General features: G+C 36.3%; 1 protein-coding gene across 3 annotated transcripts in view; it reads left to right on the top strand.

The window, feature by feature from the left end:
• The first annotated feature begins 2,198 nt into the window (after positions 1-2,198).
• The window catches only part of LOC134528024 (STAGA complex 65 subunit gamma-like), a 32,181-nt gene continuing 9,839 nt past the window's right edge, over positions 2,199-24,540 (top strand). The window contains exons 1-8 of one of the 3 annotated variants that reach the window (XM_063361201.1): positions 2,199-2,433; positions 7,242-7,396; positions 8,552-8,693; positions 11,638-11,756; positions 14,013-14,122; positions 15,002-15,123; positions 17,938-18,119; positions 20,113-20,259. In XM_063361201.1, coding sequence (XP_063217271.1) covers positions 2,401-2,433; positions 7,242-7,396; positions 8,552-8,693; positions 11,638-11,756; positions 14,013-14,122; positions 15,002-15,123; positions 17,938-18,119; positions 20,113-20,259 — 1,010 coding nt within the window. In that variant the 5' untranslated portion in view covers positions 2,199-2,400. Of the gene's footprint in view, positions 2,434-7,241; positions 7,408-8,551; positions 8,694-11,634; positions 11,757-14,012; positions 14,123-15,001; positions 15,124-17,937; positions 18,120-20,112; positions 20,260-24,540 lie in introns of those variants that run through there. The other 2 variants (XM_063361200.1, XM_063361202.1) reach the window with 2 other exon arrangements.

The following is a 24,540-nucleotide window of genomic DNA, read 5'->3' as shown; positions in this document are numbered from 1 at the left end:
CTCGTCGCACGAACTACACTTTGCTGCGCGCACGAGCGCGTTCGGTGCACATGCTTTTGCGAGACGTTGATGAGGCAAAGCGGTCTATGCGACATAGAGGAGCATTGGCGGTCGGCGTCACCTTATTGAAATAGATGAATAATGCATATATCTGCTTTCTCCTATCTAGATCTTCTACCATATCTATCAACAACCCTGCCAGTTACGTTCCAAAGAGAACTCATTTTTTAAACCAAGCTTTCTATCATCCACCCATGCTAAGTTTCATCCTTTTTTAGCACCACATGCTTAATTCCACGGAGTTAGGAACTGTCAGGAGACAGCATGATGTGATGTAGTTGAAGTCATTTTTTAAGTTCAAAATCGCCATAATGTTCCAACCAAAATATTGCGGAAATGATACTTTGACCACGTTTTATGATGGTTGCCGTCACCCGCGGTCTCGTGATCGAGACTCGGGACGGTCCTAGTGGTTTTAGAGGCTCTTAATGAAATCTCCGGCGGGCGCCAGGTTAATTTGAGTATTAACCGAGTTGGTCGTGGGTTTTGCCCCTGCGTGTTCCACTAGGATCGGCGGCTGTGGATGGTGGAAGGGAGTCCCTGCTTTTGATACGCACTGGCCCTAAACAGTGTAGAGGACTGTTTCCTAACTGTTCAGGGGACGTCTATGAAATAAAGAACACGTTAATTAGGTGCTGGTTTTTAATCCCGCATCTCACAAAGTGTGGATGGGCACAAGTTATACAATTACACTGGACAAATACGTTGACACTACACACACTCGCACTGAATAATTAAACACGTTTTACGTTGCGGCACTTGCAAATCAGATCCCTACATGGGCTTGGGGGTCGTCGAAGAGTTTGAGTGGGTTAACGGCCACTCCCGTGATAAACTGGAATTAGCTTCGTGCCCGGGCTCACCTGTGTGAGTCGCGGGCCCACGAAAGTAATATTAAAAGAAAAGTCTTTACGTTTGTAGCCGGCAGGCGTCTGCCCGACGAATTAAATTAAGTTCTGTTTGCGGGAGTCGGCCCGGACCGTAAGGTGACTGCGTCGCGAACAGTTGTTGCGCGACGAGCAAAAATTAACGCGGCCGGGTTAAGCCCTGCACCGGAAAAGGGCACGGGGACACGCGGGGAGAGGAAAAAAGAGGTTTTAATGAATTATAATATTTACCAGTATGAAGAAATCAGTAGCACAAAAGTTGAAGTCTCCCCGCGGGATCACGTGTCCGCCCCGGCCCGTGAGTAAAACTCTACTGCCGCTTGTGCCGGCTTGGGGGGGGAGGAAGCGTCATGACGCGCCGAACTTTCTAATATGCCGTTATTCCAAATTTATAATTATAATTAGACATTATTATTTCTAGAACCCTCGTAACTTAATGACATCTGTCTGAATTAGTTGGCGGAAGGCCTATAATAATAATACATAATAAAATTGAGATTAATAATATTTGAAAATAGAAAGTCAAGCTGGAGACTGTCTGTCACTTGTTGACTACTCCAGTGGCTATTTGCAGGTGAAAACGGGGAGGTTAATTAGGTTGATTTATGCTGTTGTTAATTATTGGCGGAAGGCCGCAAGGGATGTTCTGAACGTTTATTAATTGCGGTTTCCCTCGGGGAAAACCGCTGCACCCCTACGACGCACTTTCACTCTTAAGGGTTGTTTTGATAATTAAAAATCACTTAATTACTCCCCGTAATTAATGAAGCATAAGAGTTGTTTGGTGGAGTTGGCATACGGGCGTAATCTATTTAAACACTCACCGACGTCGTCGGCTCGCTTGACTCACGTGACCTGGGCTAGGGTTGCGTTCCGTTAGCGGGGTTTAATACTGGCGGGTGGAGGCCTTCGGACGGACGACGCCATGGTAAATAAGTATGAATTATAATATCCTCGTTATAAACAGCCACTTTTATAAAAAATCATTTAAAATGGTTTTTACACTTCAAACACTACACTTCATTCCATTTTTTGGGCGCGTATATACTAGGGAGCATAATTTGACTGGATGAAAAAACAGCTTTACATAATTACCAAATTAACATATGGACGTGGCTACCCACTGCTTAAATTACACTAAATTCACTTAACAAAAAATAATTCTTCTAATTTTTAAAATTTTGAATTCACAATATTTACGTCGTCCATTGATTTGGTATGTTTACTTCTTCTTCGTGAACATTTTTTTTTCTTTTAGTGTGACATTTTTTCTGAAGTATCTGTTGCTCGTTTATCGATACAGTCTCATGTTGATTGTTGATAAACAAAACCCACCTGGTTAAGTAAAATGTTGTGTGATGTGTTTTTTGACAAAATTGCTACCCTAAATTCACCTGGATGCTATCATCGTACTCGTGAATTGAGCAGCTAAACTTAATTTTTCTTAGAAATAATGGATGAAGCGTCTTTTGATAATGTCGATGAGGTATGTTTTATAACCAAAACGTACCGGGGCCTGGTAATAACTAGCCACTGGCCTCGCAATAATTTACATTTGGCGGGTATGTCGCTTACTATTAAGTAAAGTGTATTGGTTTATCTACTTAGGAAAATGAAATGGGGTGGCGAAACAATTAGGTCTTCGAATACTCTTGATGTAATGAACATAACAAATAATCTTCTTACGGAATTTCTATAAGTTTGTTGTATTCTATTTTATTTATAGAATTTTAAATAACAAATGTGATTTTGCATAGCCTGGAAAAATTAAGCATTGATAATTGTGATTCCATAATATTTACGTCATCGTAAACATGGCGACTCCTTTTGTCATTATCCCTGCAGGAAAAAGAGTGGCTTAGGCGGAAAAATTACACATGTTTGTTTTTTTGCCAGATTGGTTTAGTTATGATATTACATTTTCATCATTGTACCCTAGTCAAGTATGTAACACAAATTAGTATATTGCACAGTAAACTGGGTAATTATCAGACAGGGAGCCTTTTTAGAACGGAAAGAAAACAAAATTGAAAAAATTATTTTCACACACTACACTTGTTTCTAAATTTAATCCAAAGGGAGGGTTTTGTAATTCCATCTAGTTTGTGAAAAAATTTAATTTTTTATATATTACATTACAATACTTGTACTTTTGAGCTGCAGCTGCCATTCATTGTGTACCCATGATAAATAGGAATATATGTTTTCCATATACTTGAGACGTTCCAGAATTAACCCTGAAAGGAAGGTTTCTTAATTGCTACTGGTTTGTGAAAAAACAATAGTTTACATCTTTCATTACAATACCTATGCATTCAGGCAAACGTCAGGTGGGTTATTTAAAAAATTTTTTTGAGAACTTTAGTCAATGTAGGTGTTGTAATAATGAAATTTGTTTAAATTACAACTGTATTGTAATTGTAAGGAATTTTTAAAGCTTATATTTCATGTTTGTTGTTTTATTAGAATAAGTAATTGTATTACAAAATGCTTGTTTTGTTACATTGCATTTATCGTACATTCTATTTTGAGTCACGTTATAACGGATGATTCTAAGAGGTTGCGAAAATTTGAAAAGAATGGTAAATATGTAGTCGAGCGGTATTTGCAAAAAAATTTGTTAAAAATCTGAAAATAATTTTATTATATGCTCTTTAAATTCCTCTTTTCATTAAAGCCGGCGGAGATAAGAAATTCCAAATACTTTAGGAGATATCGCTGTTCTTAATTTTGCTATAGAAGATGCGTGTAATCATTCGACTGCCGCCATTTTTGTTATTTTGCCGTGTGTTCATGAATGCCTAATTAATTAAAATGGTTGATTAGTTTAGGTCAGTTACATTATAAATACTTTGAAACTAAGGTGACATTAAAAATAATGTGAATAAATTTTAATTATTCTTTAGTTTTAAATTATTTATAATGTAACTGACCTGACCTAACCAACCGGGACAAAGGATGGACAGTAGGAACTCACATAATTTTTTTTAAATTATTACTTGCGCAACAATATTCAAATAACAAAGAAAACATTAAAATTTGAAACGTTAAAAACTCACCTAAGTTAGAGGAGGCTACAATTCCTTTGCCATTAGTAGAAAATGATGTAGTCGTTCACCTACATAGCGAAAAATAAAAAAATTCATACTCGTAAACAAGAAACAATGCTGAATGCCGCATGAATGCACAGATATTGTGATGAAATTAAAAAATTCGATATTTCCTAAAGTATTGGGAATTTCTTATCTCCGCCGGGTTTAATGAAAAGAGGAAGTTAAAGAGCATAGAATAAAAGTATTTTCGGAATTTTTAAATTTTATTTAACAAATATCGCCCAACTATGAATATTAAAAAATTGGATATCTCCTAAAGTATTTGGAATTTCTTATCTCCGCCAGCTTTAATGAAAAGAGGAATTTAAAGAGCATATAATAAAAGTATTTTCAGATTTTTAACATTTTTTTTCCCCAAATACCGCTAAACTACATATTTACCAAAAGAATTGTTAATGTCATTCATTAATTTTCTGTGAGGAACATGTGCTGTGAACTGAAGTAGCTGACACATTGAATTTTGTAGTCTTTCTAAGGAATTCTTTGATTACAGCCCTTGTATATTCTATGTTTGATATGGCTGGTGTTTCATATATCCCAGTTTATCCCTGGATCCTGATGGCATGATCCTTTTGGCTTGATCTTGTTGTACATGATGCGTGCTGTTTTAATTCATTACATCAAAAGATCCTGTTTTATATGATGCATGCTGTTTTAGTTTAGTATGTCAGAAGATCCTGCACAATAAAGAAATTGCAAAATAAGAAAGATTTATGATTATAGGTTGGAAAAAAAATCCTTTTTATTCGAATTACAGTCATAATTCATTATAATATGATAATTTTTTTTATGGACAGGATCTTCTGATATCCTGAATTAAAACAGCAAGCATCATGTACCACAGGATCAAGCCATCAGAATCATGCTATCAGTGTCTTTCAGTGTACTGAACTAAAACAGCAAGTAACATGTACCACAGGATTATGCCATCAGGAACTCCGACATACTGAATTAAAACAGATAGCACCATGTTCCACAGGATTAAGTCAACAGGATCATGCCATCAGGATCAAGCCTTCAGGTATCCAGGAATAAACTTCAATATATGAAACGAAAGAATTAGCATATTTTTTATTCTTCATAGTTTGCTACAGTTATGCTAAACGAACAGATATATGATCATGGATAAACAGTGAATGGCGGTGGTAGTGTGAAAAAATAGGTATTGTGCTGTAAGCTTTAAACTGTTATTTTTCATGAACCAGTAGGAATTAGGAAATCATTCCTTCAGGGTAAATTTAGGGACGTGTGTAGTGTGTTGAAACTGTGTTTTCCAATCTCTTTTTTTCTTTCCGGTCAACAAAGCCGCTAAGTCCGAGTATTACCGTATATTTTCATTACCATTTTTTTATTTTTTTGAGCACAATGTAAACCATATACCCAACATTTATCATTTATTTTAATTCATAGCATTTATGTTGCATTGTGAATTACTTACTCAATAGTTTTTTTGTGTAGTTTAGCTTACAATCTTTAAAAATTCATTTTGGAATAACAAAATAAACTAAAATGATTGGCTAGTTTACTATTCGATACCAAATTTATAATGTTTTGGTATACTAAATTCCCTGCATTTTAGTTTTTATGAAATTATTATTATTATTATTATTATTATTATTATTATTTTCACTTTTATCCACCCAAAACCATTATTTTACTGCTGTTGCCGCATAAAAAAAACACGCACACACAAAGGCATTATTGACCACCAATACAAAATAACATAGGTACAACTTTTTGCGAATGACTGTGTGGTGTATTCGAGATACCGCCAGGGGAGGGTGGAGTCTGTAGAAGGATCTAGAAGAATTGGCAGTATGGGTTGAGGATAAACGTGGGCAAGACAAGCATAGTCAGGTTGGCAAAGGATAAAAACAGTGAACAAGTATCTACCACTGGAGGGAAGAAGACCAGCAACTAATATCTAGAGACAGTGCTCCAAGGCAACCTGTGTTGCGGGAGCAAGTGGAGGAAGTGGAGGAGAAGAGCAAGCTGGCCTTGGGTACGCTGGGCAAGTTACTGAGGGCAGGAGGCAGTAAGGCAAGCATCATAATGGTGAGTCCCATGCTGCGGTGTTGTGGGATCCGTACACAGCAGTGCTTGACAGGGAACTAGGAGTGCAGAGAGCAGCTAGGTGGTTGGAGGAGAATAGAAACGGATGAAAGGAGAAAGTAGGCATTTTATAACTAGTAAAGGAATCTGGGAAGGAGAATGTTAAAGGACAGAGAGTTTAGTTAGGATGTACCAAGTAATTAGTGGGCCACAGGAAAGAGAGAGAGAGAGAGAGAGAGAGAGAGAGAGAGAGAGAGAGAGAGAGAGAGAGAGCTAAAACAGGAAGGAGAACTTTAGAAAGTTTTTGAGGAGAACAGAAATAGATAAAAACTCGCTAGTCATAAGAACAGTATTTAAATGGAATCGTTTGATGAGAATGGGTTAGCCAGGAGGAGAGTAAAGGGAAAGTAAGGATAGTAGCAGGAATTAAATTCAAATTCATGCAAATGTTTGAGCAAGCCACATGAAGTATTGATAGAGAATTTGAAAAAACGTAATTTTTTTGTTGTTTGAGTAAGTTTTGTGTTACGTATATTGCTGTAGGTTTATGTTTATTTTTGGAAAGGCTAAGAGTTTACTTATCTATGTGATCATAATGAAAGTGAAGGATTGGTCAGGTTATGTCAGTAACATTTTAATTAGCGTGGAAAAAAATTTAACATGTATGAATTATAGCCAAATTGGAATTTTTATTCTGAATGGATTGTGAAAAATTTGGTATATGCGAATGGCTTTGAAATCAAGAAAGATTATGTGGTCTTGAATTAAAAATAATTAAATATTGAAGGGAAGTTGTTAATATAACAATATGAATAATTATCACTTTTATATGTATATTTTTTAATGATTTTTATTTCTTAATTTTCCTGGACTTCAGTGGCATCTCCAATGGAGATTTTTTCAATCTCCAGTTGGAGTTCGAATACACTATTTTTGCTGGATAATTAAGCAACATTAGTAGTTCTCAAACCCCCCCCCCCCCCTTTTTTTTTTTTTTTTTTTCCATAATTCTGTTTTAAATATTTTGCAAGGGATGGTCATACCAAGATTCAAACCCAGTCCAGAATTCTCTCAGGCACCGCCTCGCTCCGTGCTTGTCGACAATATCGCTTTGATTGTGCGTGTGCAGGTGGTGAACCGGAGGCTTTGGGGAGAAATGGAGCCTCGCACAGACAGTGCACCAATCAGCTTGGAGCTACAGAAGAGCCTGATCGCTAAGGCCATGAAACAGGAGACCCTGAAATTGTACCAGCCGTGTCTTCCAGTTGATGCCGCAGTTGTCGAGTTAGTAACCTGTAAGAAATGCCTCTTTAATAACTGGTGTTACCTGGTGAGACGTCTTCCTTTCTGCGTGAACTGGAATTGAATTGCACAGTGGCAAGGATATCCTTCAATGTCCTAAACTGTCTTTCACATATACAACCTGCTGTCAAACTGATTCTCATATTGCGGAATGTTGACATACGGCCGTTGTTGTGTCTAGAGTGGACATCCTTAAGCATTGGCCTATTATTTCCTAATATAATGGCACAGAAAATTTTTAGGAATGTATATATATTAATAAGCAGGTTTGGACCACTCCCATGTTCAATACCAAATAGTCTCTTGTCTTACATGTAGGTGCAAATTTATTTAATAATTAAAGGAATCTACAGTGGATTCTAAATTTGCGTACTAAATATTGTTAACGGATGAAGTATGTGTTCATGTCTTCTCAGTTTTGACATATTGTGACCAGTGAAACAACACATTAACATTTGAAAAGTGTTGTATCAGTCATTGCTGTTAGTTTAATACGCGAACATGAAAATAATTCCTAAATAACTCAAAACATTCTAGTTATAATTATATATTAGAAGTCATTATAAGGATGTACTTTCAGGGTTTTATATTAACTAGGTACTGGAAAAATTGCATTAAATAATATGGCAAAGCAGGAGTACTTCTTGTTTGTACAACTAACTGCTCACATTTGTAATATAGAAAAAATTAAATATTTTTATTTATCGACCCATAATTTCTGTGCTTACATATTTTATATTATTTCTTTATTTTATAGAATTGCCCTCAATATTCATCTCACTTCATTGCCAATATTTAAATTTAAAAATCTGCATATGCAGTGATTTATTGTGAGAGATAACATAATTTATTAGCACCTAAGTAATCATTTGTCTTGAAAGAAGACAAAATGTGGAAACTGACAATTTTTTTCTTTCCTTTTTGTAGATGTCTGTGGAATAAATATGATCTGACAGATTGTTATGTTTGTCCACATTATTTGTATCTCAATGCTTTTAGACTATATATATACTTGTTACTACCTTATTTCTACTAATATCAACTATTTCCTGATAGTGTGTTTAATATAGTATTGAAATAACTTTGAAAAATATTAACTGCTGTTTTTTGTTATTATTATTTTAATTTTTATTTTAGAGTTCCTTTGGAAGTTTGTAAAATGGATGACAATTTGTTGGCAACCATCAAACTGATACAGCACTCAAAACGTTTAGCGGAGATGATACAAGAAATCACTCCGAAACTCCGAGATGCCACCTCAGCAGCTGGTCATTCACAGGTGTTGTGCAGCCCACGCTACTTAAAATCATGTTTTGAACAGTTTAGGGTCTTTACTCTGGCACGCTCGGGACCATGGCCATGCCAGATCCTCGAACGTCAATAGTTTTAACGGGAGTACAAAATAAAACTTAGTATACAGTAAAATACTATTTAAAACAAGTCATAATACCTAAGTTGCTCTGTGGGGGGGGGGGGGGGGGGGGGGGGGGGAAATACAGTTAAGTGTAATCTGCTAGGAAACAAGAAACACACTATTAATATGAAAAATGACATTAAATGTAAACTTTGAGTGACCTGAAAGTGCCGGCAGTCCAATGATGTAACCTGGTGGCTCAGGTAAACAGCCAGAATTGTTTCAAAAAGTCTAAACATGAGCCGCTCAATTGGTACAGAAAGAGCAGAAACAATAGGATGCCAGAGTAAAGACCCTTTTACTTTAATAATAAACATTTTTTTTTTTTCACTTTTATGACTTCAGCCATACAGTGTAAGAGTAAAAATATGATATGTATCATTGTTAATTTTGTTAATATAAGTAGTACATTAAAGAATTAAACCTTTAGTTTTAAAAATCTACAATTAATTCTTGATTCTATGATCCTTTATGGTTCCAGAGAAAAGGACTGTTATTTTGAAGAGATCATTACTTGAATTTGGACCTATTTTGACCCCTCCCCAACTTCTACTTTAAAATTTTTTTATTTTGCATTGTTGTCATAAAATCATTACAACGCACTTTAAGGGATGCGGGGGTTGGAAGTCAGCAGCAATTGTGGGTTTTTTCACTGCATTTATTACACAATTGTAAATGAACATGGATTATAATATTAAACATTCTGCAACTAAACCACAAATTTCTGTCGGGGGGGATTTTGAAGTGTTGGTAGTTCCAGTTAATGATCCTGAGAACAAAGTTCACCTGTATTAATTACAAGAAATGTAGGTTCTTCTTTTTGAACAGTGACCCTTATTAGATTCATTTACAGGGTTTGTAAAATTATACAATTAAAGTTAAGCAAGCGAATGTCACATTGCAAACTACTTAAAAGATCATTATCATTGTCTTTCTCCATCATGAGTTTACAATGAAAGTTACATTACTGTCTGGCATGTCAAAACTAATGCAAACAAACTAATAGACTCAATTCTTAATATGGCTTGCTACTTACCGCCGAATAGTGCAGCTGAATTCAGGTAGGGAACTAGCCTTCTATATCGCGTGTCCCAGCGATTGATTACTTAGTAATTACTTAGAGAGCGTCATTATTCTCTGGGTCATAGAATAGAGATTTGACTGTAGAATTTTCAGTTCATCAGTTATTGGTGTGTTATTGTTTTCAAGAATTTTAACCGTGCTGTATTTTCTAGTGTATAAGGCGAAAATGTTATGCAAGGTTGAAGCTACTTTTATTACATAACAGGTTCTGTGTAAAGGTAGTTATGTCGTTACATTGTGGAGAAGAAGGGATACTCTTAGAAATAATTTATTAGTGTAGCCTTTTTTTTAAACCCAGTTATTCACACTTACAACCTCCACATGTTTTGTCTTGTTTTTTTGACATGGTTTCTTTTTCTTTGCTGCAGGATTTGTAAGCAAGGTAGTGGAACCACTTGTTTATGAAACTACTAGTTGACAAGTTTTAGGCACGGCCGTTTGCCCTTGTATTTCTGTTAGGTCACAGCAGTCAGTGTAACATCTCAGCCTCCCCATCCACAGGGGCATCTCCTGGGCCATGCTGCAGGGACGTAGCTGGGGAGGGCCATGAGGTTCCGCTCCTCCCTTCCAGGGTTTATAACACAAGCAAAGACAGAATAAGGAAATTATAGCAGTACATAAGTTTACAGAGAGATTATTTTACAAAAATTATTGTAATCCTTAGTGGGCTACAATAATGTATTTCCTCACCATTGTAGCCCGACATGCCTCGTACACAGAAGCGACAGGAATTGTGTTTCTGAACAGTCTGTATTTAATGATGTTTTGCACACATGTTACTGTATGCATTTCATACGAGTTTGACATGAGTATTTCATGTATTTAATATCTTCTATGTGTGTGTGTGTGTGTGTATTGTTTTAACGAAACCATCAAACAATTGACTAAGAAGAAAGTATTTAAAACAATTATATAGAAAATGTAAAATGTAAAGTTTTCTTTTCTCAAGCCAAATCATTAGACTTCTATGTGTAAATGTTAAAGTTCTAATAGTCTAATCTTCTATGAAATTTTAGAGTGACAATTTTCCTTTGAAATTGAATTAATTAGGTATAAAAAACTTACTCATAAAAAATTATATAATAGTTCTAATGGACCCCCTCCACAAAATCCTGGCTACGGCCCAGGTTCCCACGCCGGCCCAGCTATTACTAACACACTAGTAATATCAATGTCATTAAACTGTAGAATACTATCTGTTGTATAACGTAAATGTACTTCATTATAATTTTGTAATGCTAAATTTAGCAAAACCATAGTTGAAATTTGAGGTCCTGGTTGACTTAATTAAATTGTTGTTAAAAAAAAGTTAATTTTTCAGATTCTTCACCTATTCTCTTGGGGTATGGTAAGGCCCCCTTTCCAAAATATCAGAGCCCTGCAAACGTAAATGGCCCAGGGCCCTGCGAATCCTTGGGCCGCCACTGCCCGTCCGTCACTGCTGTCAAGTTCTAGATTCTTATCTGGAAGTGAGAAGGGGGGGGGGGATAGTCTCTTTTAAATGGCTTATGTATTTTTGCAGAATGTCCTCATCAAGTGACACCTAAAACATTTTTACATTGCATGTGAAAAGCAAGGTTTTGTTACTTTTGTGCCTGAGACTAAGTGGCATGTCTTAGATGGAGGTGAATATTCATTTTCCTATTTTAATCAATGATAAATTAATCAGCTAAGTACCGCCATAAACTAGTTTAACGATATGTATTTGAAAATGTTTTGCAAGCAGACATTATCAAATTTGAGCAAGAACTTCCCTCCCCCCGTACCAGCGATGCCTGATGTTCCTCCAGTGGAAGTGAAGAATGTGATAAACACACCCTTCAGACATATTAACAAGACTGACAGGTGGGTGGCACTGCAGAACTACAATATTGGTTGTGTCTAAGGGCGCGGTTGCACGGGAGTCTGAACTACTTCAGGTGAACATGTTCAGCTGTTGAGTGCGGTTACACACAGTCTGAACGTGTTTCGTTCGAGGCCATTTCCCATTTAACTTAAACAGGTTGGCAAAGTAGTTCAGATCGACATATATTCTACATTAGCCTCTGATTGGCTGTTTAGAATATAAACAGTCCTTTGCAGAAATTCAAGATGGAAAGTGTTCCTGGCACAAGTTCAAGTAATATTTTACCGAATGCAACAAAAAAAATCAACAGGTAATTATATATATATATTTTTTTTTAATTGATCCTGACCTTAATTTTCTTAAAACTGAGATAGGTACTCTCGCTCAAAAAATAATAAAAAAATATATTTATAAAATTTTACTGTGGATGTTGTATGAATTCCCGATTTGTAAAAAAATATTGAGCACTATGAAAACACATTCCATTTCTGCTGATAATACTTTATAAACAAGTGAGAAAATCCCACGTTTTCTGGATACAAAATAGAGACGATCAACAACACAGTCATTCGTTGACAGTAGACAATCGGTTTTAGAGCTGAACATACTTTTCAGCAACTACCGTGTAACCGTACACTTTCGCGTTTGTAAACGTGTTTACTTGAACATGTTCACCTGAAGTAGTTCAGGGTCCCATGTAACCGCACCCTAAGATTATTCTGCTTTTTTATCAGGTTTGACCATCAAAAACCCTAATATCAGCCTGTAATTGTATCCTTTAAAGGAAAAAGTATAAACAAGCACTTATAGCTTTAAAAACCATAAGGAATTTCAGTAACATAATATATATTTCATCTTACTAACCAGAAATAATTAATAAAGGATTAAAGTATAATACTTGACTTACTAAGCAGGAAAGCCTTATGTATTTCAAAGTACATATTTTGAATTCACTTTTGTAACTTAATGTTTGTTTTATTTGAACATTATTGTCATGACAGTCCTTAAACTTAATACTATATTAATTTTTCCTGCTTAGTAAGTTCAAATCTGCAAGTCCCTTGAGAAACATCTTAGCATGGTTTATCTGTGTTTTTTTTTTCCAACATGAGTTTATACCAAAATTTTTTTTAGGCCTTTACAGTATAGCTGCAAAAAAGAGGAATAAGTTATTTGTTTTTGTTTTTTTGCTTTGTTATAAACCAAAATAGTGGAATGATTGATATTCTTTTCACATTATCAAGCCATTAACATCATTGCCAATACAGCACAGACTATGTCATGGCTTCTTTGAAAGTGATTTCCATATACTGGAGCACTATACCGACTGAATGCTACAAGGCCTGGTTGGATGCACAAACTGCAGAATCATTTATGAAAACTACTGAAAAAATTTTCTGATAATTTTTGTCCATGTGTCACCCTAGTATAGAGTCCTTCCTACCTTTGTGTGTTGTGCTATAAACATTTTAAAGCAGTTCATATCTCATGTGTCGTAAAGTATGTATGAAGACATGAACAGTATTAAAGAAATTTATGTTGCTTTTGATAGTCAATTTATTTACTGTATTTATCAGAAAATAATGTGATGAATATTACCAAACCTGCTGTAACTAAAAGTGAGATGTCACATTATAATTGGTAACATGTATCTTGCCACTCAGAACAGCATTGTTTAAAAACCACTCTGTCTTATGAACTGCGTCACTTATGCCACTTTACACCACTGTTAATTACTTTCTCCTCTACCTCTACTTAGTTGAAACTCTGCCTGTAAACTTACGTCACTTACAGCAATTCAGTCGGCTGGCTACATGAACCTTCTACACAGGCATGACATAAGAGGATGACACTTGTAATGAGGGATGAGGAAGAGGGTGCAAATTGAGTTTGTGGCAGGGTTTCTTTAATCCACTTCCTTCTGCTTCTCTCCCTCTCAGACCACCATGAGTATACCCCATTCTTTGCTTTCTGAACGACCACCGCTTTTCAACTACAGCCATAAAACTCAATTTTTTTCTAACTGCGGCTTGATGTTTCAAAAGGGACCATGTAAATCACTCTACTGACTAAAGGGGCATTAGAAAAGCTCTAGTAAATTTGGGATAAATTTACCAGTTTGCATAATTTTCAATTACATTTACACTCCATGGAGTATTCCCCAGAAAACTTATAATCAAAATGTTTGGGGTTGCATTACATTCAGAGCCGCATTATTTTCAGGTGAATATAGTCTATGCTTGTTTTTCTTGCAGCCCATTCTCGCTCGGCCAAGCTCCGCCCCAGTTTCGCCTGAACGCTGTTAACGCCAGGCACCTATTGCGCAAAGCAGTGGCGACAATATTTGCTCATGTTGGATATGATAGTGAGTAGTCAGCTTCTTAAACCTTGGTGTGTGTGACAAGGACAATATAAAATATGAGACTTGCAAAATTATGTGGCATTTTGTTTTAGTAATGGTTGGGTCAGTAGAATATTTGGTGTGGAAAATATTTAATCTGCATGTATATTCTACTGTAGTGTGTCATGCAGAATTGTTAAAATTTGTCACATATTATACATTTAGAAAATTATAATAATAAACATCAAAACATGACATACTTAATCATGATTAAATAATTTTTAGAACTGTTTCTACACATTTTAAAATCATTTATTATATCAAACATCAAATTGGAAACCAAACAATTGAAGTCTTACTTATTTGTACAGAATAGACTCGGAATGATATGCCACCACTGGTATTGTACCAGTCCCACCAGCTTCCCGTTTACAATTTTGTTTGTGTAAAATGTTTGAGAATCTTGGATTTTACTAAACCATGTTTAATTATTTAAATTTTAAATATGCTAATTTGTTTTGTATTAACATTTATAGTTTTTATTCGTACTAAATAATTGCCTACATAATACTGTATGTTATTTTCTTCGCAGTCTTCATATTTTATATAATATCCTATATGTATGTAGCAAAAATTAATTGGATTTGATTATTGGTTCACCCAGAGATCATATCATTTCTGTTAAAAAAAAAAAAAAAAAAAAAAAAAAAATTCTTATTTGGAGCTAGGTTTTGCTCTGAATTATTATGCACCATGATTGGGATGGTAATATATGTTTAAGAACTGCACCTCCTCTGGAGGTAAGGGGTGGAAAACCACTTTGGCAGAATACCAACCCTGGTGCAGACTACCTGAAGTCATAATGCAAGAGTACCAACTTTGACACTTCCTTCCTTGTTTCAGCTGCGTCACAAGTGTTGCTGGACACCGTTACTGATGTCGCAAAGCAGTATATCTTGAACTTCACTCGTCTCATGCGGATCGCTCACGAACACGAGAGTTTATTGGGTCCTTCAGGATTTCCTGTGAGTTGTATCTTTTATATTTTAGGATAAGTTTTTATTTATTTATTTTGAAGAACCAATAATATAGGGCAGTCTCCACAAATTGTTACATATAGGTTTTTCTTATCCGTGCAGCAATACTGTATTTCAAATTTAGTTACTGTTTTTGCTTGATTACTTAAAATGGCATCTATTTTGGTAATTATCATCCTGAGAGCAATACCTGATTGTTCAGCCTTAAGTTTTTCATCTCTCAAATATTTGGAATGGCCACAATGAACAGTTGTCATAACAACTCTGCCTAAAGAAGATTAAGCTATTAGGCTTAACTCAGAATCCAGGAGCATAGGTTAAGGTGCGTTCTCCACACCCAAGTTTTTTTTTTATTTGCTCATCATTACTATTATTTAAGGGCTTTTTCTGAAATTTTAACACAATATGTCCATTCCTTTTTCAACAGATATTCATTGTGTAGTAAAATAGGTGTAAAATTTCGAGCAAGTGATAATTATTATGAACACTTATGCAACATATTACGCCCATTATATTGCACTTAGTGAATATCTCTTTGAAAATATATGTGAAAAACAACAAATATAGGGATGATATTGTGTTATTAATTTGAGGAAGATTCATTAAATAATAGTAATGATAAGAAAATGAAGAAAAAAATAATGTTGTATGAGAGACAGCATTAATGTTATTAGGTAGTTATTTGTTTTCATTATTTGTATATAAAATTGTGTTGTGTTTATACTTTTATAGTAGGTCTATGAGTTTGTATAGCTTTAGCAACTTAGATGTAAAAGCAATATACTTTATGTAAATTAAACTTTTTTTATAATTATTTTAATTTTGATTCTCTGTATTTTAGGAGTATTATATGTATATGTGTATGTGTGTGTGTACTTTCCGCGTAACTCTGTCACAAACTCCACCGCCAAATTCTTCGCGGCACTCTCGCCACTGTCGCGGGACTCTTGCCGCCCCCAAAAACTCTTGCCCACTGCATTCTCGCCACCCAACTGTCACCCCAAGAACTCTCGCGCCCAAACACTGCAGTGGAGGCCGGCGTCGCGGCTTAAGTACCTAGGGGCGCCCTTCTCGAACAGACAACAGGGGCTGATGACAAGTTGCGTCATCCCTGGCCGATCCGACGCCCGAACAGTCAAGAAGGGCGTCGCTCGCTCACTTCACTTCACGCGGCGGCAAGCGGAATTCCTCAAGGCCGCTCAGTGACAGAAACGGCACCGAGGCATGACGATGCACTGGGAGCGGAGGGGGGTTGCGATGACCCTTGTAATCCGGCCAGGCACGCGTGGCATGTCTTATGTCAGTGGTAGCTACGTGATACGCGCAGGCCTGCCAGCCAGCTCCGGACCTGGCATCGCGGTCTGGACTCTCGCAATTGTGCAAAATTTATTTGGTGGTGGTAATAGTTTTTGTTTTAAAAGTGATTAGTCATTAAATTTTGCTAATTTGGAAATATGTATCCAAAATTAAAAATGAGCGTGGTGTTATTGTTATTTGGTTTAGTAGTTTAGTAGTGGTTTAGTATTTAAAATAAAATAACATTAAAATGTTAACTGTTTTTACTGCTTTATTTGGGGCTACAGTTCTTGTTTGATTCTCCGGGGGATAGGCCTGTGCAAATATAATTTTTTTTTACTTATATCAAATTCATATAAGTTCATTGAAGTAGAATAGTAAAAATTATAATCATTAGAATCTATATAAAAAATTTATCATATCGCAATGCAACAAATGTATTTACTTATTTAGCAGAATTTTAGTAGAATCTTTTAACACTTAATATTTATAAATTTTTCAGTTTTATGTTTATTTATCTTAGTGTGAAACATTTGTGTATGATTATTTTCAAGAATTTTTAACCTCCTGTGATTTTTGGGTATAAGATGAAAATTTTATGCAAGATTTAAGAGCTTAAGACTGCCATACTTCTTACTTAACAGGTTGTCTTATGTAATGGGTGTCATGTTGCTGATGCATTATCAATTTCATGAAATTATTGGAACTGATGGCATTTTTAATTGGTTTAAGACTAATCTCCCATCACTATCTTAAATCTGTGTAATTTTTAATAGTTTATATTTTAATGTCATAAACATTTTAAGATTCAGTCATTACACACGTGCTATTATATCCATGTGAGAACAATGTAACAATATAATCCTTTATCTTATCCAAATCCTGTTCAAATAAATTACTTGACACCTGCTTTCAAACAAAGGTAATGGATATTTCACTTATTGACTATAAACACTTAAGGCTCACTCTTACAAGACATAATTGTTATTTTATTTTATATTCATTATACATACATAGTTATTTCTTGGTTTTTCCTTCAAAATTTATCATGATAGCTCACTTGCATTTTATATTTTGTCTCTAAGTTTCTCAACAAATATGTATTAAGTATTGTATCTAATTGCGGTGAAAAGTCACACAAGTGTTCATAATCATAATTACTTGAATGACCTTTTATAGCTTGATAATGAATTTAGTAAATGTTTGGTGAGAATGTTTGTGACCAAACAACAAATTCAATAGAGAAATTGTAATAAGCATAATAAATATAAATTGTATTCACAGGGGCTTACCGGTAAGACCAAACCCAGATTTTTTCAAGTGGGAAACACATGCGATGGTTGGAGTGAGCCATTCGTTAAATACTCATGTTTAAAACTCTCATTCATACTCTCATCTCATCATCCCTCATCATTTTTATTTCTAAAGTTCTCGGTGTCTGCGAGGCATCAAGCTATAACCCATTCATTCTGCTTCGTTGTGGTAAAATAAATATTTTCCTGGCAGGATATCATGGAACGTGTGTTCCACGACATGAAGATCGGCAGCATGACTACGCTGCACGACTTCTACCAGAACCGAGTGATTCTCCACCACCAGAAGGAACGCCAGGTTTGCCAGGACTTGACGAGCACGTATGCAGAGCTGCGAGCAGAGTTCGTGAAGCTGGTGGGAGACAACCTGCCCAGGTACGAAGGCCGTTGCTGCGACGAAGTAAGGCCTCGTGTTGCGAGCCGTCCTAGTTTTTGTCTCAAGTTGATTTTGGGGGAAATTATGGGGATTTGAATGAAGGATGGCCAAACCAGAATTCAAACTTTGGTCTTCCAGAAAATGTGTACTGTGCCTGTCCCTTTAATGTTTTTATGTTAGTAAAATATTATTTATAAATAAAATTACTTTGTGCATAACATTCAATTATAAATAAAAAACACTAGATCAATGAATTTCAAAATGTAGTGTATTTGATTGTGATGTTTTAATTTTTTTTTTGGTAACAGATTTTTTAGATGGTTTATCTGCCATCACCATTGAATATAAACTGCAGTAAAAAATTCTATTATGAAAACCCAAGTTGTTTATATATATAATGTGTGCAGTTTCAGAATGTATTTTCTACTGAGAATTCTTATTTTGTTTCCCATAGCTTATAAGTTGACAAACATATGCTCATATGTATGATTTTCTAATATTGAACTAATTACTACAATTACTAGTACCTATTTTTGTACCTATTTTTTTTAATGCTGAAACCAGCGAACACTTCCTAACTTCTTTACGTACCCCTCCTACAACAAAAAAAAAAAGAAAGACAAAGGAGAAGGCTACTATTTTTTATACTAGTGTATTATCCCTTCCCGGGTATTGTATTTTTTTAAACCACCAATCCTCTTCCTGAATAGAAAAAAAATGCAGCAAGCTACCCTTTGTGTCAGTTCCTTTTATAAACACTAGTACGCATGCATCAGAGAGAAATTAGCATTTGGGGGGGAGGGGGGGAAGAAGCACTGGAGAAGTAAAATGCTGAGCTTTGAAGTAGGACTTTCAAAGGACCAACGATGGCTGTAGTTTTGGGAAATCTCATGCAAAAAACAACAATATTGGGTCACTGTTACATCTTAAAAACCTGTCGAAAACACATGTGGAGATAGTGTAAATGCCAGTTCACTTTCATTGACATTTACAACGATGAGGGCGGGAGGAAGAACCGTCAACACTGCTACATGGCCACCTGCACCCACACATACTCTGGCTGATTTATTTTTAGATTTCCCCCTCCTCCAGCAAATGCCAGCCCAGCAAGTCACATCACTTGCAGCATTGACTGGGCGACCAGCACATACTTAGCACAACAGCGCCATTCATGGTGCTTTTCTCACTGCTTAGTTATTTTAACTAAACAATTTTTAATTACTTGTAAAGTTATATTTACTAAAAATCAACGCAGGAGAGTTATTTACGCATATACTCAACGACACGCTGTAATTATAAAATTTTATTTTTTTTTACCCATTATAAAAATCTAGCATAAGGGTCGGCATTAAATGTGCGACCCATACACAAGTAAAAGCGGTACTCTTTACACATGCTACCATCTCCAAGTCTCAACCAGGAGATGGCTGTCACTTATTTGACATAATATAACATAGCACTAGAAAAATTCATTCATGTAAGCGCACCAGCATAATTCGTTGCTTGGCAACCTAGAAAAGAGGACCGGGGGGGGGGGGGGGGGGGGGAGGAACAATAACTAAAGAAATAGAAAGGGAAGAAACAAGAAAGGTGAACACAAGATTATCGTGGCGGGCGGATGTCGAGGCGAGGTGCGTAGTTCAAACATTTGTTGCAACAGCTTTCTCACTGTAGACTCACGTTGGTTCTCAGCTGCTAAGAATAATTGGTATTTATTTTTAAAAAAAAAATGTTATCACGTCACAATACAACAAATATATTTACTTTGTGACAGAATTCATGCGGAATTAGATAATCTTTTATAATTTATATTTTATAGGTTTTTTTTCAGTTTTATGTTTATTTATATTTTTAAGTGTGAAACTGTTTTGTTAGGTTAGACGTGCGTAATATTTGTAATTTTATGACGACAAACCACTCTGGGCTGTTGGATGTTGATGTGAAATGGCATGGCAGTGTTGGTGCTGGAGTGATGAGAGGTCGGTGATGCAGGAGCTCGGTGATGGAGGTGGAGGAGGGGGAGGGCGACGTGCCGGAGATCCACTTCCCGGCGCTCGCGGACGACAGCGTCGCTGACCAGCTGCAGCCGTCGCTCAAGCCCGGCTTCCAGATGCTGCATAGCCTGGAGCAGGAGGAGCAGTGAGTAGTCCGTCCGCTGCCGGGGTCGTCGCGAGCCGGGGATTTTTTTTTTTCCAAACTTGGTATTACGGGTGCCACAGAAGACTACTCTCGTGTGGTAGATTGATTCATTGCTCATGTAATGTGTTCTAGTCATTTTACCTGACTTAATTATAGTAAACTCTTTTTGAAAATCTTGCTAACTGATTTATTTCACAGACCTGTGTAAAACTGTTATATACTGCCGGGTATATGCGATCCTGAGTACTGCAAGGATGTGCAGTAAAATCTCATTACAATGTATCTAAAAAGAACACATAATTTATACTTTATAATTAATGCACTGTATTGTCCCACTTTCCGTACCATGCTTGTCCGGACATTGGTTAATCCCGACAGGATTAAATAATAATAAAAAAACGCAGTATATTTGTTTTGTTAATCCTACATTAGTTTTTAGGTTAAAAACTTAGGTCTAGATACACAGTAGTACAGTAGAGCACCCCTCAACCGTAATTTCCACAAACGGAACTCCCGATATCCGGAACTAATTTAAAAAAAAAAAAAACCCGCACTGGAACGAGGCGTTTCTGCTTGTGCCTGACTGTACATGCTTACTAGGCGCGCGCGCGCACGTCTGTCAGAGAGCCAATTATAGCCAGTCTTTCCCGCGCATTGCGTCGACGAGATGCATGAAGTGTTATTCTTGTGTGTGTGAAATGTAAACTGTGCGTGGCAGTGACTATACACTCTCCAGGAAGTGTGAATCACTTGCACGTCAACACCGCAGCTGTAGTCCTAATACCTCCCCTGACCCCTCTGTTTCTTCCTCTTTCCTCACGCACGCACCCACCCACAGTGATAAGAAACACGTGCCTGCCAGCTTGCTTGAATGAAGGTCATTCAACCGGCCCGGAGGCCGGCCCTACCGCAACTCCCCTTACCCGGAATTTTCCCATAATCGGAATAAACCTCCCCCCGATGATTCCGGTTGAGGGGTGCTCTACTGTAGTAAACCTAAAATTCAGCTATAGGAAAAGTTGTATTTGTGAGGGAGGGGATCATAAATTTTTGTGGTTTTACCAATATGAAACTTTATTACGTGCTTTTTGAGGCAAATTCCGTTTCATTCAGACTTGCAGTGTCTGGTCTGACCTAGCTTGAATTAACGGGACTCGACTGTGCTTTATAATAAACTTTTAATGTAAAAGAACTTGTAGGGATCTTAAAATTAATACATTCCGTACTTTAAATTTAGGTACAGGTACTTTCTGATGAGGTTTCACTTTGTTGGCTATCAAGGTTAAAGTTTGCTATCATTCTTTACTAGTGCTCAGCCAATACTGTTTTGTGCAGATACCGATCCGAACCGATATTCCCTGCCGATACACCCGATATGCCGATACCGATACATATGTACTTCAGAAAGCACATATTGTATAATGTTTTTAAGATATTTATTGATAATACAATAACAAACACACACAAAATCTTACAATTTGCTTTCACATCGAAGAAAAAATGACTTAGACCTAGTTAAAGGAAAACACAGTTTTTAGGAAACAATAGGAAGTTAATTAAAGTTTAGAGAAGTTTTAATTTTAAAACAAAATATTCAATTAGTTTACTACAACTTTTATGTTTATACACAGAGCACCTTCTCAGATGCCACACTACCAAGCAAATGTAGTTTTTAGGAAGCAGCACTATAAATATTTTGAACTTTTGTTCAAAAAAAACTAACTTTCGCAACTATTGAGGGAAAATGGAGCTCCTTTTGTTTGTGCACAGAGCACCAGCTCTGCTAAACAGTCTCTCTGATACCACACTACCACAAGGTGTTGACCAATATTTCTGAGCAAGTTTTTTGAGTGATCGGTGAGGAGATGTTTTCCAGTGCAGAAGTGGGCTTGTATTAATGGCACAGAGTGGTTCCTTAAGGTACCTTGTAAGTTCTTGTGTAGGTGATAAAGATGTATTAGCTCCAACACTACTACGCTCCAACACTACTACTACTGGAAATTAGATTTGTGTACAAATAATGTATGGAATGACAAGTGTCACTGGAACTTGTAGTGCTATTGAAAGTGTGAATCAAGCAGAATACTTAAACTATAATGAAAATTTTTTTCCATATCTGTGTAGCGTGTATTTAGGTTGCGAACCATGTCAGTGTAGGCAGACTTCGACTTATTTCCTGGCTTACAAGTAGACAGAAGTTTCGTCAAACCATTAACAAGAGGGATAACTTCAGAAGTACCGTGTTTTCTCACATAATCGTTGCACATTTTATTCTAAAATCAAGTTTGAAAAGTAGGGGATGCGACGATTATGTGGAAAAAAAAAAATTTGTTAGGTATAAGTTATTCATAAAAACAAAACCCGTTCATGAAAAGTACGTTTATTTAAAAAAATGTGGAGTATACAGGAGCACGCCAAACAATTTATATTAATAATTCATTAAACAAAAACCTTTCTCAACTTTAAATAGAAAAACTAAATCTGTGACACGAATGCGACTTCAATCTGTGACGTTAACTAACACGTAACTACCATCATAGTATACACTTACCACGAAAGAGTGCGGGCTATCAAATGTAGTTAACTCGGCACCTGATAGAGAGAGCGCATTGCATGCATCGGCGAGATATCGATATTCGACTACGTGTGCGCGCTCTACACGGAAAGCAACATAACCAAACATTACTGATTGCAACGAGCGCTGGCTACATTTTTGTAAGCAGTACATCGCAGCGATGCAGACGAACAGATGAAGGTTATAACGTTTTAAAAGTCTTTAAAAGAAAATTTACACGCCAGTCAACTTCGTATTTCCGTTAATTAAATAAGTAAGTGGTAATGTCCGAATAAATATTAGTTTTCTACTTAAAATACATTGTTTTATACGGAAAAGATACCTACACAAAGCGCTTGGCATCTAATAGCGGGACCAAAAACATCATGCGATGTTTACGCGAGAAGTTTTTTTATCCCAATTTTGACGGCTTAAAATATGGGTGCGACGATTATGCGAGTGCGACAATTATGAGATAAAAGAGGGTACTAGTATTCTCATTACTAATGGTTTGGGTGGACATGAAGAAATATTTCAGCAATTTCACAGTTTCTCCTACCATTTTTCAGTCAGCATTTGTTAGTTCCACATTCAAATTGAGGTCTGGACCAAGATATGATATGGCACATCTCTGCTCCAATAATCTCTCCAACATAAAATAGGTACTGTTCCATCTGGTTGGTTCATTGTGTTTCAGTTTGTGGAATGGCATTTTGTTGGCTTCTTGGAATTCAGTCAAACGTTTGTTTGCTGAAATAGAGTGCCTGAAATGCCCTACCACACGCCAAACTTTGCTACACACATCGGAGACATTTTATGATTAAGTAACGACTCCTTGATGACAAGTTGTAAAGTATAAGCAGCACACCCAACACTCGGAATTTGTAATAATTCGCAAACCCGAACCATGTTAGCAGCATTATCTCTTACAATAAGATTCATCTTACCCTTTATACCCCAATCATCTAGATACTGTGTGATAAAATCACATATATCTGCCCAGTGTGGTTAATATAACTGAACGGCACAACTTCCACACACACACTGATCTTCTCAAAATCAGGAGAAATGAAATGACAAGTCAATGACAGAAAATCATCATTTGCCAGAGATGACCACATGTCAGTTTTACAGCTGATATGGTATGCAGCCTCCTAAATGTTTTTTACTTTCCTGGAAACCACATCATACAGCTCAGGAATTACGCTGTGAGAAAAGGTTGTCCTGTGTGGTATTTTGTACCGGCTCGAGGTATCTCATCAGATTGTTGAAACCTGAAATAAAAAACATAGGGATTTTAATCACATCACATATTTTTCTGTAACTTAAGTCTATAAACAGCAACATTAAAACAAAGTATAGCCTACATTAGGCCTAACTTAACACATCATCCCTGCAAGTTAGACAAAGCGTTACAAAGTTTAAACGTGTTAGGCCTAAGTTAAAACGTTTCTTACTTCACAGTGCTAAAATTAAAAAAGTCTGTGCAAATCATATTTGCAATCAGTAATGTTATTTCTGTTGTCATTTTGTGAGTAGGAGGATAAGGTATGTTCCTCTTAAACATTTCCGAAATATTTTCTTGTTTACTGCTGTCTTTTCGACGTAATATATCTTCTGTGTGCACAATTTTGGATGATGATGCCATTGTAGGCCTACATTCAGACGATGTTGCGGCAGTTTCAACAAACGAAGTCGCAGCAGTTTCAGACGATGACTGCAATGCA

Source organism: Bacillus rossius, chromosome 1 (assembly GCF_032445375.1).
Source record: "Bacillus rossius redtenbacheri isolate Brsri chromosome 1, Brsri_v3, whole genome shotgun sequence".
Lineage (NCBI taxonomy): Eukaryota > Metazoa > Arthropoda > Insecta > Phasmatodea > Bacillidae > Bacillus > Bacillus rossius.
Note: the sequence above shows the minus strand (reverse complement) of the source record. Positions and strands in the feature narration are given on the sequence as shown.